This window comes from Haliotis rufescens, unplaced genomic scaffold (genome assembly GCF_023055435.1).
Source record: "Haliotis rufescens isolate VD_foot unplaced genomic scaffold, xgHalRufe1.0.p SCAF_1, whole genome shotgun sequence".
NCBI classification, from domain to species: domain Eukaryota; kingdom Metazoa; phylum Mollusca; class Gastropoda; order Lepetellida; family Haliotidae; genus Haliotis; species Haliotis rufescens.
Genome location: NW_025963779.1, coordinates 88,215,456 through 88,232,060, shown reverse-complemented (window position 1 = coordinate 88,232,060; position 16,605 = coordinate 88,215,456). Strand labels below are relative to the sequence as shown.

General features: G+C 41.4%; 1 protein-coding gene across 1 annotated transcript in view; it reads left to right on the top strand.

Annotated features, from left to right (window-relative positions):
- Positions 1-15,905, top strand: part of LOC124118913 (E3 ubiquitin-protein ligase arih1-like) — a 30,799-nt gene extending 14,894 nt beyond the window's left edge. The window contains exons 10-14 of the mRNA XM_046481223.2: positions 600-657; positions 3,407-3,490; positions 4,795-4,971; positions 5,264-5,376; positions 10,169-15,905. Of these exons, the coding sequence (XP_046337179.1) occupies positions 600-657; positions 3,407-3,490; positions 4,795-4,971; positions 5,264-5,376; positions 10,169-10,259 (523 nt within the window). The 3' untranslated portion in view covers positions 10,260-15,905. The remainder of the gene's footprint in view (positions 1-599; positions 658-3,406; positions 3,491-4,794; positions 4,972-5,263; positions 5,377-10,168) is intronic.
- The last annotated feature ends 700 nt before the right edge of the window (positions 15,906-16,605 follow it).

Sequence of the window (16,605 nt, the reverse complement as noted above, 5' to 3'; positions counted from 1 at the left end):
ATGTACAACCTTGATCGCTTGTGTCTCTCCTGACACACCTGTTCACACACTGGGTACACCAAGTAATGCACAGAACTCTCATTCACTTGTGCTCATATGCCAAGTTATATATTTCAACTTCATAGTGCTTCTTTGCAGTCCAGGATGATTGTCTTGGAGCATTTGGGGGTTTACTAGGTTGTCGTTTTGAAATATGAAAATAACTATGTGTTGCCAAATATATGTTATTATTAAGAAATTACTCTTTTATTTGTACTAAGGGTTGCTTTGAAAATATTAAAGGCAGTAAAAATAATTATTGACCTTTAATGATAATTTAATAAGTGTTAATTTCATATCAAAGATATTTAATAAGAATTCAGTTAGGTAGCAGAGAACAGTTGTATTTCTTCATGACACTCTTCAAATTAATTCTTTCAAAGTGTTACACTATATTGTAAAGAATGTTAATAGAGTTTACAAGTTTTGATGGAACTTTACTTTTATGATAGACCTTGAGATGTTCCTTATCTTTGCTGGAACTTTCAAATAGTCTCCGAGACAGTATATCTTGATGAAACACATGTTCCTAGTTTGCTGATGTTGATGTTTGTTTCCAGGTACAACTGTAACAGATACAATGAAGATGAAGCAAAAAAAGCCAGAGATGCACAGGAGGTGGGTTGCTAACTAGTGATCACAGGTCCCCAGAACCTTTCCTTGTTGTTAGACTAGACACCAACTGACATGAGGATTACCCTCCTCCTTGTTGTAAGACTAGGAGCCTACTGACATGAGGATTACCCTCCTCCTTGTTGTAAGACTAGGAGCCTACTGACATGAGGGATACCATCCTCCTTGTTGTAAGACTAGGTGCCTACTGACTTGAGGATTACCATCCTCCTTGTTGTAAGACTAGGAGCCTACTGACATGAGGATTACCCCTCCTTGTTGGAAGACTAGGAGCCTACTGACATGAGGATTACCCCTCCTTGTTGTAAGACTAGGAGCCTACTGACATGAGGATAACCCTTCCTTGTTGTAATACGAGGAGCCTACTGACATGAGGGATACCCTCCACCTTGTTGTAAGTCTAGGAGCCTACTGACATGAGGGATACCCTCCTCCTTGTTGTAAGACTAGGAGCCTACTGACATGAGGGATACCCTCCTCCTTGTTGTAAGACTAGGAGCCTACTGACATGAGGATTACCCTCCTCCTTGTTGTAAGACTAGGAGCTTACTGACATGAGGGATACCCTCCACCTTGTTTTAAAGCTAGGAGCCTAGTGACATGAGGATTACCCTTCCTTGTTGTAAGACTAGGAGCCTACTGACATGAGGGATACCCTCCACCTTGTTGTAAGACTAGGAGCCTAGTGACATGAGGATTACCCTTCCTTGTTGTAAGTCTAGGAGCTTACTGACATGAGGGATACCCTCTACCTTGTTGTAAGTCTAGGAGCCTACTGACATGAGGGATACCCTCCACCTTGTTGTAAGACTAGGAGCCTACTGACATGAGGGATACCCTCCTTGTTGTAAGTCTAGGAGCCTACTGACATGAGGGATACCCTCCTCCTTGTTGTAAGACTAGGAGCCTACTGACATGAGGGATACCCTCCACCTTGTTGTAAGTCTAGGAGCCTACTGACATGAGGGATACCCTCTACCTTGTTGTAAGTCTAGGAGCCTACTGACATGAGGGATACCCTCCACCTTGTTGTAAGACTAGGAGCCTACTGACATGAGGGATACCCTCCTCCTTGTTGTAAGTCTAGGAGCCTACTGACATGAGGGATACCCTCTACCTTGTTGTAAGTCTAGGAGCCTACTGACATGAGGGATACCCTCCACCTTGTTGTAAGACTAGGAGCCTACTGACATGAGGGATACCCTCCTCCTTGTTGTAAGTCTAGGAGCCTACTGACATGAGGGATACCCTCCTCCTTGTTGTAAGACTAGGAGCCTACTGACATGAGGATTACCATCCTCCTTGTTGTAAGACTAGGAGCCTACTGACATGAGGATTACCCCTCCTTGTTGGGAGACTAGGAGCCTACTGACATGAGGATTACCCCTCCTTGTTGTAAGACTAGGAGCCTACTGACATGAGGATAACCCTTCCTTGTTGTAATACGAGGAGCCTACTGACATGAGGGATACCCTCCACCTTGTTGTAAGTCTAGGAGCCTACTGACATGAGGGATACCCTTCTCCTTGTTGTAAGTCTAGGAGCCTACTGACATGAGGGATACCCTCCTCCTTGTTGTAAGACTAGGAGCCTACTGACATGAGGGATACCCTCCACCTTGTTTTAAAGCTAGGAGCCTAGTGACATGAGGATTACCCTTCCTTGTTGTAAGACTAGGAGCCTACTGACATGAGGGATACCCTCCACCTTGTTGTAAGACTAGAAGCCTAGTGACATGAGGATTACCCTTCCTTGTTGTAAGACTAGGAGCCTACTGACATGAGGGATACCCTCCTCCTTGTTGTAAGTCTAGGAGCTTACTGACATGAGGGATACCCTCTACTTTGTTGTAAGTCTAGGAGCTTACTGACATGAGGGATACCCTCCACCTTGTTGTAAGACTAGGAGCCTACTGACATGAGGGATACCCTCCTCCTTGTTGTAAGTCTAGGAGCCTACTGACATGAGGGATACCCTCCTCCTTGTTGTAAGACTAGGAGCCTACTGACATGAGGGATACCCTCCACCTTGTTTTAAGACTAGGAGCCTACTGACATGAGGATTACCCTTCCTTGTTGTAAGACTAGGAGCCTACTGACATGAAGGATACCCTCCACCTTGTTTTAAGACTAGGAGCCTACTGACATGAGGATTACCCTTCCTTGTTGTAAGACTAGGAGCCTACTGACATGAGGATTACCCTCCTCCTTGTTGTAAGGCATAGCGCTAAGGTTGTTTTGTACAATGGCACCCAGGAGCCTCCTGACATGAGAGTTTACAATCTGTGACCTCAAAGGATGGCCTCAAAGCCTAACATTCGCCAACTCACTGATACCGGTTTACATATTTAGTCTGTTGTTAACGTTTAAATTGTCAACATCTCCTATGAAACTACCAGACCTATAGACCTGAATCATAGTGTGAATGATCCCAGATATGGTGTCTCTTAAAAATGTGATTTTAAACACTAAAAATATAAATTTTTGCCCATATATTGACTATTTCTGCATTATTGTAAAATTGTGGAATTTACAAAGCTGCAGTTATGTGGTATGCGGAATAACATATAATGCATTTTTTATTTTTGACCAAGCTGCAACATGTGGCCTTCATATATCCCATGAGAGTTGAATTGTATCAACTTTACATATACATGTGAGAATACAACAGTCTTCAATATTTCCCTTTCAAAATACTTAGTTCCTTTGAATTGTTATATTGTATTTCTTCACAGAAGTCTAGAGCAGCACTACAGCGGTACCTGTTCTACTGCAATCGCTACATGAACCATATGCAGAGCCTTAAGTTTGAACACAAGGTTTGTTTGATATAATGATTTATACTGCTGGAAAGTAATCTAAATTGTTATACAAAAACACTCTTTATTTTATTAATTCATCATTATGTGAACTTTTTGACGTGTTAATTTGCATAACTTTATCCTTTTTTCCTAAATTTGATGTTAGATTGCTCCCACTCTTTGCTCATGAACCAGTAATAGGTTGTTGCACATGTTGAGGCTGACATTTTGGTGATCTATCGTAAACACCTTTCACCATGGGTTCACTGAAGAATCCCTCCTGTTTCAAGGGGCATAGTTGTACTAGTCATCTAAGGTGCTGCAAAGTGTTGCAGTTGTGTCCCTCAAGTGTGACAGGATGTGATGATGTGGCTTTTGAATCCAAGATTCACCCTAATATTGATCATTTGCTTTGCGGGTTGTGGAGAACATTATGACTTGCATCATTACTATGCTATATATGTATTACAACAGCTGTATGTTATGAACCCTATTACATTCCTGTAAGACCTTGTTGTGACACGATTCACTGTCACAGCCCATGTTTATCACCTGTAACACCATGTTATGACACTATTCACTGTCACAGCCCATGTTTATCACCTGTAACACCATGTTATGACACTATTCACTGTCACAGCCCATGTTTATCACCTGTAACACCATGTTATGACACTATTCACTATCACAGCCCTCCTGTAAGACCTTTTTGTAACACTATTCACTCACACATCCCTCCTGTTAATGCTGTAAGACCATGTTATAACACTATTCACTCACACATCCCTCCTGTTAATGCTGTAAGACCATGTTATAACACTATTCACTCACACATCCCTCCTGTTACAGCCGTAACACCATGTTATAACACTATTCACTCACGCAACCCTCCTGTAAGACCTTGTTAATAACACTGTTCACTCACACATCCCTCCTGTTGCACCTGTAAGACCTTTTTATGACACTATTTACTCACACAACCCTCCTGTAAGACCTTGTTAATAACACTGTTCACTCACACATCCCTCCTGTTACAGCTTTAACACCATGTTATAACACTATTCACTCACACAACCCTCCTGTAAGACCTTGTTTTAACACTATTCACCTACACATCCCTCCTGTTACAGCTGTAACACCATGTTATAACACTATTCACTCACGCAACCCTCCTGTAAGACCTTGTTAATAACACTGTTCACTCACACATCCCTCCTGTAAGACCTTGTTAATAACACTATTCACTCACACATCCTTCCTGTTGCAGCTGTAAGACCGACCATGTTATAATACTATTCACTTACACATCCATCCTGTTGCAGCTGTACGCCTCTGTGCGAGCCAAGATGGAGGAGATGCAGCAACAGAACATGTCCTGGATCGAGGTGCAGTTTCTGAAGAAGGCTGTCGATGTCCTGTGCCAGTGCCGTCAGACACTCATGTACACATACGTCTTCGCCTTCTACCTAAGAAAGAACAACCAGTCCATCATCTTTGAGGTGTGTTGCAAGTTATACATGAAAACCAAGGCGTCCAATAATTGTAATTGTAAAATCCTGATGGTAAACATTAAAATATTTAGGGGTTGCAGAAAATTACGAAGACCTGACCTGACTACCTCTGCCACATCATTCTTCCTTAGAGCTGACAGGCGACAGAAGCTGTGATGCAGGGATGGTTGGGTAGGCATATAGCGTGTGAGATAGGATAAGTATATAAATATACAATGTAATGTAAAATTTACAAATTGTTAAATTTATCCTATTTTACATCTGATTATTTGATTGCCAGGACAACCAGCGAGATCTGGAGACAGCAACAGAGCAGCTGTCCGAGTATCTGGAGAGAGATATTTCCTCAGATGTTCTGCATGACATCAAACAGAAGGTCCAGGACAAATACAGGTACATTGTGACTTGGGTTAGGTATGGGGAGAATACAGGTTACAGTAATGTAGAGTGGGGTTTGGTATGGGAAGAATACAGGTGACAGTGACTTAGAGTGGGGTTAGGTATGGGGAGAATACAGGTTACAGTAATGTAGTGTGGGGTTAGGTATTGGAAGAATACATGTGACAGTCATTTAGAGTGGGGTTAGGTATGGGGAGAATACAGGTGAAATTGATATAGAGTGGGGTAAGGTATTGGGAGAATACAGGTGACAGTGGTATAGAGTGGGGTTAGGTATTGGAAGACTACAGGTGACAGTGATATAGAGTCGGGTGAGGTAATGGGGAGAATACAGGTGACAGTGACATAGAGTGGGATAAGGTATTGGAAGACTACAGGTGACAGTGATATAGAGTGGGGTTAGGTGTGGGGAGAATACAGGTGACAGTGATATAGAGTGGGGTTAGGTGTGGGGAGAATACAGGTGACAGTGATATAGAGTGGGGTTAGGTATTGGAGGAATACAGGTGACAGTAATGTAGAGTGGGGTTAGGTGTGGGGAGAATACAGGTGACAGTAATATAGAGTGGGGTTAGGTGTGGGGAGAATACAGGTGACAGTGATATAGAGTGGGGTTAGGTATTGGAGGAATACAGGTGACAGTGACTTAGAGTGGGGTTAGGTATGGGAAGAATAAAGGTTACAGTAATGTAGAGTGGGGTTAGGTGTGGGGAGAATACAGGTGACAGTAATGTAGAGTGGGGTAAGGTATTGGGAGAATACAGGTGACAGTAATGTAGAACGGGGTTAGGTGTGGGGAGAATACAGGTTACAGTAATGTAGAGTGGGGTAAGGTGTTGGGAGAATACAGGTGACAGTAATGTAGAGTGGGGTTAAGCATCGGGAGAATACAGGTGACAGTAATGTAGAGCGGGGTTAAGCATCGGGAGAATACAGGTGACAGTGATGTAGAGCGGGGTTAAGCATGGGGAGAATACAGGTGACAGTGATGTAGAGTGGGATTAGGTGTGGGGAGAATACAGGTGACAGTAATGTAGAGTGGGGTTAGGTGTGGGGAGAATACAGGTGACAGTGATGTAGAGTGGGGTTAGGTGTGGGGAGAATACAGGTGTCAGTAATGTAGAGCGGGGTTAGGTGTGGGGAGAATACAGGTTACAGTAATGTAGAATGGGGTAAGGTGTTGGGAGAATACAGGTGACAGTAATGTAGAGCGGGGTTAAGCATCGGGAGAATACAGGTGACAGTAAAGTAGAGTGGGGTTAGGTGTGGGGAGAATACAGGTGACAGTGATGTAGAGCGGGGTTAGGTGTGGGGAGAATACAGGTGTCAGTAATGTAGAGCGGGGTTAGGTGTGGGGAGAATACAGGTTACAGTAATGTAGAGTGGGGTAAGGTGTTGGGAGAATACAGGTGACAGTAATGTAGTGTGGGGTTAAGCATGGGGAGAATACAGGTGACAGTAATGTAGAGTGGGGTTAGGTGTGGGAAGAATACAGGTGACAGTGATATAGAGTGGGGTTAGGTGTGGGGAGAATACAGGTTACAGTAATGTAGTGTGGGGTTAGGTATTGGAAGAATACATGTGACAGTCATTTAGAGTGGGGTTAGGTATGGGGAGAATACAGGTGAAATTGATATAGAGTGGGGTAAGGTATTGGGAGAATACAGGTGACAGTGGTATAGAGTGGGGTTAGGTATTGGAAGACTACAGGTGACAGTGATATAGAGTCGGGTGAGGTAATGGGGAGAATACAGGTGACAGTGATATAGAGTGGGATAAGGTATTGGAAGACTACAGGTGACAGTGATATAGAGTGGGGTTAGGTGTGGGGAGAATACAGGTGACAGTGATATAGAGTGGGGTTAGGTATGGGGAGAATACAGGTGACAGTGATATAGAGTGGGGTTAGGTATTGGAGGAATACAGGTGACAGTAATGTAGAGTGGGGTTAGGTGTGGGGAGAATACAGGTGACAGTAATATAGAGTGGGGTTAGGTGTGGGGAGAATACAGGTGACAGTGATATAGAGTGGGGTTAGGTATTGGAGGAATACAGGTGACAGTGACTTAGAGTGGGGTTAGGTATGGGAAGAATAAAGGTTACAGTAATGTAGAGTGGGGTTAGGTGTGGGGAGAATACAGGTGACAGTAATGTAGAACGGGGTTAAGCATCGGGAGAATACAGGTGACAGTAATGTAGAGCGGGGTTAAGCATCGGGAGAATACAGGTGACAGTGATGTAGAGCGGGGTTAAGCATGGGGAGAATACAGGTGACAGTGATGTAGAGTGGGATTAGGTGTGGGGAGAATACAGGTGACAGTAATGTAGAGTGGGGTTAGGTGTGGGGAGAATACAGGTGACAGTGATGTAGAGTGGGGTTAGGTGTGGGGAGAATACAGGTGTCAGTAATGTAGAGCGGGGTTAGGTGTGGGGAGAATACAGGTTACAGTAATGTAGAGTGGGGTAAGGTGTTGGGAGAATACAGGTGACAGTAATGTAGAGCGGGGTTAAGCATCGGGAGAATACAGGTGACAGTAAAGTAGAGTGGGGTTAGGTGTGGGGAGAATACAGGTGACAGTGATGTAGAGCGGGGTTAGGTGTGGGGAGAATACAGGTTACAGTAATGTAGAGCGGGGTTAGGTGTGGGGAGAATACAGGTTACAGTAATGTAGAGTGGGGTAAGGTGTTGGGAGAATACAGGTGACAGTAATGTAGTGTGGGGTTAAGCATTGGGAGAATACAGGTGACAGTAATGTAGAGTGGGGTTAGGTGTGGGAAGAATACAGGTGACAGTGATATAGAGTGGGGTTAGGTGTGGGGAGAATACAGGTGACAGTAATGTAGAGCAGGGATAAGCATGGGGAGAATACAGGTGACAGTAATGTAGAGCGGGGTTAGGTGTGGGGAGAATACAGGTGACAGTAATGTAGAGTGGGGGTTAGGTGTGGGGAGAATACAGGTGACAGTAATGTAGAGTGGGGTTAAGCATGGGGAGAATACAGGTGACAGTAATGTAGAGTGGGGTTAGGTGTTGGGAGAATACAGGTGACAGTGATGTAGAGCGGGGTTAAGCATGGGGAGAATACAGGTGACAGTAATGTAGAGCTGGGTTAAGCATGGGGAGAATACAGGTGACAGTAATGTAGAGTGGGGTAAGGTGTGGGAAGAATACAGGTGACAGTAATGTAGAGTGGGGTTAGGTGTGGGGAGAATACAGGTGACAGTAATGTAGAGTTGGGATAGGTGTGGGGAGAAAACAGGTGACAGTAATGTAGAGCGGGGTTAAGCATGGGGAGAATACAGGTGACAGTAATGTAGAGCGGGGTTAAGCATGGGGAGAATACAGGTGACAGTAATGTAGAGTTGGGTTAGGTGTGGGAAGAATACAGGTGACAGTAATGTAGAGTGGGGTTAGGTGTGGGGAAAATACAGGTGACAGTAATGTAGAGTGGGGTTAGGTGTGGGGAGAATACAGGTGACAGTAATGTAGAGTGGGGTTAGGTGTGGGAAGAATACAGGTGACAGTAATGTAGAGTGGGGTTAGGTGTGGGGAGAATACGGGTTACAGTAATGTAGAGTGGGGTTAGGTATGGGGAGAATACAGGTTACAGTAATGTAGAGTGGGGTTAGGTGTGGGGAGAATACATGTGACAGTGATGTAGAGCGGGGTTAGGTGTGGGGAGAATACAGGTTACAGTAACGTAGAGTGGGGTTAGGTGTGGGGAGAATACAGGTTATGGTAATGTAGAGTGGGGTTATATGTGGGGAGAATACAGGTGACAGTAATGTAGAGTGGGGTTAGGTATGGGGAGAATACAGGTTACAGTAAAGTAGAGTGGGGTTAGGTGTGGGGAGAATACAGGTGACAGTAATGTAGAGTGGGGTTAGGTGTGGGGAGAATACAGGTGACAGTAATGTAGAGTGGGGTTAGGTATGGGGAGAATACGGGTTACAGTAATGTAGAGTGGGGTTAGGTGTGGGGAGAATACAGGTGACAGTAATGTAGAGAGGGGTTAGGTGTGGGGAGAATACGGGTTACAGTAATGTAGTGTGGTGTTAGGTGTGGGGAGAATACAGGTGACAGTGATGTAGAGCGGGGTTAGGTGTGGGGAGAATACAGGTTACAGTAACGTAGAGTGGGGTTAGGTGTGGGGAGAATACAGGTTATGGTAATGTAGAGTGGGGTTATATGTGGGGAGAATACAGGTGACAGTAATGTAGAGTGGGGTTAGGTATGGGGAGAATACAGGTTACAGTAAAGTAGAGTGGGGTTAGGTGTGGGGAGAATACAGGTGACAGTAATGTAGAGTGGGGTTAGGTGTGGGGAGAATACAGGTGACAGTAATGTAGAGTGGGGTTAGGTATGGGGAGAATACGGGTTACAGTAATGTAGAGTGGGGTTAGGTGTGGGGAGAATACAGGTGACAGTAATGTAGAGAGGGGTTAGGTGTGGGGAGAATACGGGTTACAGTAATGTAGTGTGGTGTTAGGTGTGGGGAGAATATAGGTGACAGTAATAGGAGTAGGAGTGGTCTAATACTGGTAAGTGTAAGTTAGTGTAATGCAGGGTAATCATTTGATGAGGAAAGGTTTTCTTATCCCACAACAAGATTGTCTTGAAAATAAAGATGTCAAATGAATACACATACAAGATCTATGGAGGAACTCCAGTAATGCACATTAAGACCTAATCAGAAAGTGTGTTATTTCAGTGATGTGATACCATGTAGCAGCAGCAATTAAGGATAGACACATCAAAGCTGACAATTACCTTTGTGCATTACAGATATTGTGAGAGCCGTCGAAAGGTGCTTTTGGACCATGTACATGAAGGCTATGAGAAAGATCTATGGGAATACATCGAAGACTTCCCGTGAAGTCTCTGCTGTGCTCTCAACATTTGGACAACCTTTACCCTGTTTTAACCAATCAAGAACATGTTTGAAAATTCTGAGCTTCACATTTGAGTTGTTGTTTCACAGGCAGTATGCTATTAAACCTGTCAACCCTCCCTTTTCCTCAGGGAGATTTTGGCCATTTGGAATGTTCCTGCCAAATTCTGAGAGAGTTCAGAAAAATTGTTTGATTAAAACACACATTTGGTGTTTTGATATGCTTCGTTATTTTTCAGTGGATGGAGCTACATATCTCCATGGTGATGACGATGTGGGGGTTGACAGCTGTCACTCAGTTTTCATCAATACCTGTTTGATAGCTATTATATATTGAAAACAACCAAAACGTTTTTTCCTATTTCATGCAAATCCATCCAATAGAAGAATATATTTAAGACCTGAATTCCTGATTAATGACTATTATAGGGAGATTATACAGTTGCATATTTTGGGGGGGAGTTATTATTTGAATTTCAAGACAACACCAGATAAAGTAGGTAGTCCATTTGGCATTGTTAAAGTTCAATTAAAATTATTTGGGTTTTGTGAGAGATTACACTGAACGGATGAGAGTGTATTTAGTTGGTACATATCCAAGGAAATCTTTCAAATGCTATAATTATTGCACACACATACTTGTAAGATACAACATGGTTGCTGCTTGTGTGGCACAGTAGGAGGTGCTATCCTTGTGTTTGATTCTGTCAACTTCTGGAAAGGAAAAATTTACAATTTGCAGATCATGGTAGCTTCATTGGTCAGTAAATGTGAAGGTGTCAACTTCGATGCAAATTATCAAATAACAACTAAAATACATTATATGTATTCATAGTGTAGGCTTTTTCAAGACAATGTACATAATATTACAGTATATAGGTGTTTTGCCCTAACAGGGATTTATTGTGTATACTTAGGCTGTATGGATATTGAATATATATAGACTCCAAGCTCAAATACAAGTTGAGAATGGCACTTTTTCTCAACTGAATAACCATCTTGAGTTTGTCTAGAGGAATGAATGTTGGTGAATGTGTGCTATTTGAGGCATAATTAGCCATATATCATCCCTGGCTTGTTCACATAATGATTGTCTGGGTGGCATCTACTGAATGCTTGATGCTGCATTGTCTACTCGGTGATATCAGGCTATTGAAGGTCTTACTTGATCTGTTGAGAACAATCTGAAATTATTTTCATATAATTATTGAAGTTTTTAGTGATATTTGATTACATTGTACCTGCTGATGTATGTAAAATATCTGAAAATGAAGTGTATTATGTTCATGCAGTAAGAAATGGAATGGTATTCGTTGTTTCTGGAGTGACAATGCAGCATTTAAAGTATCACATAGTATTTGCATAGTCATTCAACAAGCTGTTTCCTTATTTATTTTAATCTATTCATTCCTGTGTAAAAATGATTAATGAGAGTATTATGAGCTGTGAGTACCTGTAACTATGCAGAGTGAATTGTTACCAAGTGTGATGTATGACGAATGGTGTGTGTGTGTGTGTGTGTGTGTGTGAGAGCTTCAGTTGTGGTCTGTCTAGTTAATGTACGACATGGTCAGCATGATATATGTTATCACTAGTTGATGTGTCCGTGAATGTTCACCCAGTCTTCACCGTTTTACACGAGTCAGCAGCTTTATTTAGCATTGGCACTTTCTAGTTACAGTGCTATCATGTTCTGTGTTTGTCATGCTTCACAAATACGGTGATTTGTGTTATATATTCGAATAACTTCCTCCCAGTAACATCAGTGATATCAGTCAGCACTGGCCACTTTGTCTTATGTTGAAGGGGCCTATGGGCTTGTAGTTTTGTAGTTTCTACAGGGTCTATTCAATGTTACTACTATTAACATAAACGGCTTATCATTTCATGTTAGTTTCTTCCCCTGGATGAGGTAATTTTGATTTAGAAATGAATTTCAAATTAACGCCATAGAACATTGAGAATGGAACAGAAACTGCTATTATTGAATATATGACCAAGGTGTGATGGTTATTGTTGAATTTATGCTGAATGGCTGATTTACATATGTGTATTCAACGTATGTTGTGTGAATATAATTCGGTGAGAAGGAAAATAGCATGCTTTATGTGTATGGTGCTGACAGCCAAGAAATGTTTAAAGTGAATGGACTTTTGTGAAATGATATATTTTGGTGTGCAAGAATCACCACAATTCAAGTCAGACAGGTTTGTATCCATTGTTATCCATTAGAGACTGATCTACCACCAAACCATAGTACCTTGTTCTCTACCACCATGCAAAGATGTTTCATTTTAGTTGACATAATCCAGCACTTTTTCTATGTTGGTTGTGTGTGACAGACATCCACGCCATCATATTTGCCCCCTACGTGTCTTGATGGTCGTGGTGTGCATTCGTTAAAGAAAACCAGTTATTGTTACTTTTTTGTATGTCTTCAGATGACCGTTTTATTTATTGTCACAAGATTTGTTGACAGAATTTGGCAATCAATTTTTTTCCATTTTTAAGCTTTCCCTTTAGATCATGTTAGATAAATGATATTGTTATGGTAAACCGAGAAAGATCTTTTTACAACTGTCAGAAGCCAGATTTATTTCCAGAATGCCACTCCACAAGTGTGCTGGATGTGTTTCTGTTGTGCTAGGTTGACCCACTGAGAACAGTAGTGTTGTGCACTAGGCTATTCTGTCTTCCATTACAGTAACCTGTATACCTCCATTAGGAACCTCTATCATTAGCTTCGTACTTTGGTTCATACCTGTATTCCACTATTCTTCTAATGCAGTGGTGCTTACTGACTTTGATGAAGTAGAATTTGCAATTTGATATGGTAATTTGATGTTGGACGCTATTCACCTCCTGTTAGTAAGTCCTTCTATGTAGAAAGTTGAAAGTATGAATGTACATGTGCCATATAACTGTTTAGCTCACCTGGCCTGTTGGGACACATGGGCTCATTGCCTGACATGTCTATGGCTATCATATACTACTCAAAAGCAGTTAAGGACCACCAGATTCTTTTATATTACTATAGTTAATCTGTCATGCCATGGTAGATTAACTATAGTAATATGAAAGAAGTTAGTGATCCTTAGTTTCTTTTGAGTAGTATATATTGGACTACTTCTCTGAAACTGGGTTCTTATTATACCTGCTGGGAATATATAAATACCAATATTTCATTTCTGTTGCTAGGACATCTTAATCTAACTTCTGTTTATCGACTTCACCTGTTATGTACTTCTAGCTTTAAAGGCTGTTTGATGCCAGATTGTTGGACTGATTAGAATAGACAAGACCCAAGTGTTTTCTACAAAAGCATTATCTGATTGATTGACAGTTCAATCACTGATCTATGCTGGCATTTTGACATGACACGAAACTAAAGCAGCGGAGCTACAGAGATCTTGGCTAGGTATATTTTGTACTCAAGGTACTGCAGTGTTCCTCAGTTGGCTGTTTTGTCAAGATTATTTTACAGCGTGTTTGAGTAATTGAGAACAAATGCCAGTACATTATCAGGATAGGAAGGTGCTGCCACTGAAAGCGGTGTGGTCAAATGGAAGAAGTTGTTCACGTGGCAACACTTATACCATGTGTAAGTCCCAACGATGTACTGTCACGCATCCTTGACCTTACTTTATCGCAGTATGTGATGCCCGTGCTGTCATACAGTTACAGGCTGTCATATAGGCTGCAGGTGACAGTCTCTTTGCCCAGTCTGTTGCTGGTCTTGCTGAGAAGGTGCAATTGCTAATGATCTCTTTTGAAAGGATAGGTATTGTAAAAGCTGTTCCAGACAAGGGAACGCGAAAGTCATAAACAAATGAGTCTAAATGAACCCACTCCATGTTAAATAGTGGAATGGACATGCCTTCACATAACTTTCTTTGTAATTTAATTCTTCCTTATATATATGACTAAACTTTGTGATAGTGGGAAATGTGGAGACTAGTTAGTAGTATTGTTAGGAGGGTGGTTGGAATAGGAGGGATGGGACACAGGGACGAAGGAGCCCATGATACCAGTATTACTACATTGTAGGGCTCTGTTGGTCAGGCTGGCTGACTTGGTTGATGCATGTCATCGTATCCCAATTGCGTAGATCGATGCTCGTGTATCACTGGATTGTGTTGTCCTGACTTGATTATTCACAGACCTCCGCCATATAGCTGGATTATTGCTGAGTGCAGTGTTAAACAACAAACAAACAAACAAAACATTGTGTGGCAACACCATCCACTGGCACAATAACCTTGACACTTATTTTGAAACTTGTTACATGAAGACAAAAATGTTCAACCAACTTTTAGGATGTTTTTGTCAATGTGTAAGTTAGAATTACTAAGGTGAACTAAATTACTAAAGTGAATATTAGTTTTGTATTAAGACAAAATGATTTACAATAATTTGATGATGGATACAGCTTTGAAGAAGTAGTTTAACTATTATTTTTCAAGAATATGTTTTTGCAGGTGTGATGGTGATTCATGGGAATTGATACTCAATAGTTTTGGATTTAGCACTGGTGTCATTGCCTCTTTATTAGTAACATCAGATGAGAATGTTGTATTGCAACTGAAAACAGTTTCTGTATTAACACTTTGGCTGACAGTAATAATGCAAAGATGTCAAAAGTAGTATATTCAAACTGCTATCTCAAACTTGTACAGGGAAATGGAGGATTTTCATTCTAGGGCCCAGTTTTACGGAACAATTACTGTGCTAAAATGATTGTAGGTCTAAATAAGAGCATGGATGTTTCGACCATCTTAGCACAAAGATAACTTTGTGGAACTTGCTTTGGATTTGTGTTTGCTTGCTGAAAAGTGATTATGGCAGAATTATGCAATTTTGTTGGCTCACCTACTCATTAAGTTTCCTTTGTGGTTGCAGTATAAATAGACCCTCCCTCATCCTCTAGAAAAGGAGAAACAGGATTATGGCTGCCACTTGCCAATGACAATGTTATGGATATTGACCTGCTTACATATTTTCCATGATGATTTGAATAAAAGACAACACTCAATCATGTTATTTGTTTTTAAGCACTGCAGACAAAGCCTTCACTGCCAATTTCCTTTACCACTGGTCAGATGTCACTGGATTGCTCAACCTTGGAACCTATGTTTGAATATTTGACTATCTGTGAAAAGGTTTGCATAATTCAGATACCAATACTGCTGTGTCCTAACTTACCAGTTGAATGGATGTGAGTTCCAGTCCTAAAGGGAGCGCACCTCTACGATGGCATTTATTTGTATCAAATCCAGAACATGCTGTGTTGTCTGATCCCATGCCAAGTTACGATGTAGAACCAAGCCATGCACTTCATCCTGTCCACATGGACATTCTGATGAATCCCGTTCACAATGCTACATCTTGTTTACTGTGAGTGTCTTGTTCTAAGCTGTGTTTGCATGTTGAACGTGACACCTGGTGGTTCATCCCCCTGCCCAAGTTAGCAATGTTCACATACTTCTCTGTGGGTTGATTGTACAGGTCTGGTATTTTATATGTGTTTTTTTTTTCAATTCAAAAGATATGTTGTCAAACCATACTTACATTACATTGCATGTAATGTGTATAATATATAAATCTCAAGAATAAAGTTGTCAGAAAAGTGCAGTTTGAGGTTTATCTTATTTTTTGATGCACATGATACTGAATGCATATACAGGGGACAGTCAAATACAACATGATACACTAATGACTGGAGCAAGAGGATTTGATTATATATAATTCTGCCATTAAATTCAGTATTCCCTGGAATAGGTTGTTGCTGGCCAAACTCAAACGCTCATTAAATATCTGGAATTAAGGCTGTATGTCCCCAAACTAGATGCATATTAGTAATTATTCATCAGTAAACCACTCTTACAATAGAAGTGAGTGAGTGAGTTAGGTTTAACGCTGCTTTTAACAGTAGTCCAGTTGTATCACGGTGTGTCGGCTTAATGTGGGAGGAAAGCCCGAAGTAACCCAGGTCTCCGACGTCTACCACTTTGGCGAAACCCACGAGCACGGGTATGGTGCTGACAAACTCAGAAACATAATCGGGATGAACTGGGATTCGAACCTACAATCATAGGTTTCTGGCGTGTTCGAAATATTGTTGCATATTCAAAAGGAAATGTTTTTTTACGTCTAATATATATACTGAACAACAAAAGTTCCTGTGACATTGAATAAGATTTAATGCAAAGTTATATTTTTTACCAAATCTGAAACAATTTCGGTTTGCAACAGATAAAAGACTCCTGTAGGTGTTCAAATGGTTTAATTTGCCATACTGACTTCAGAAAATACGTGATTTCATAAAAAAACA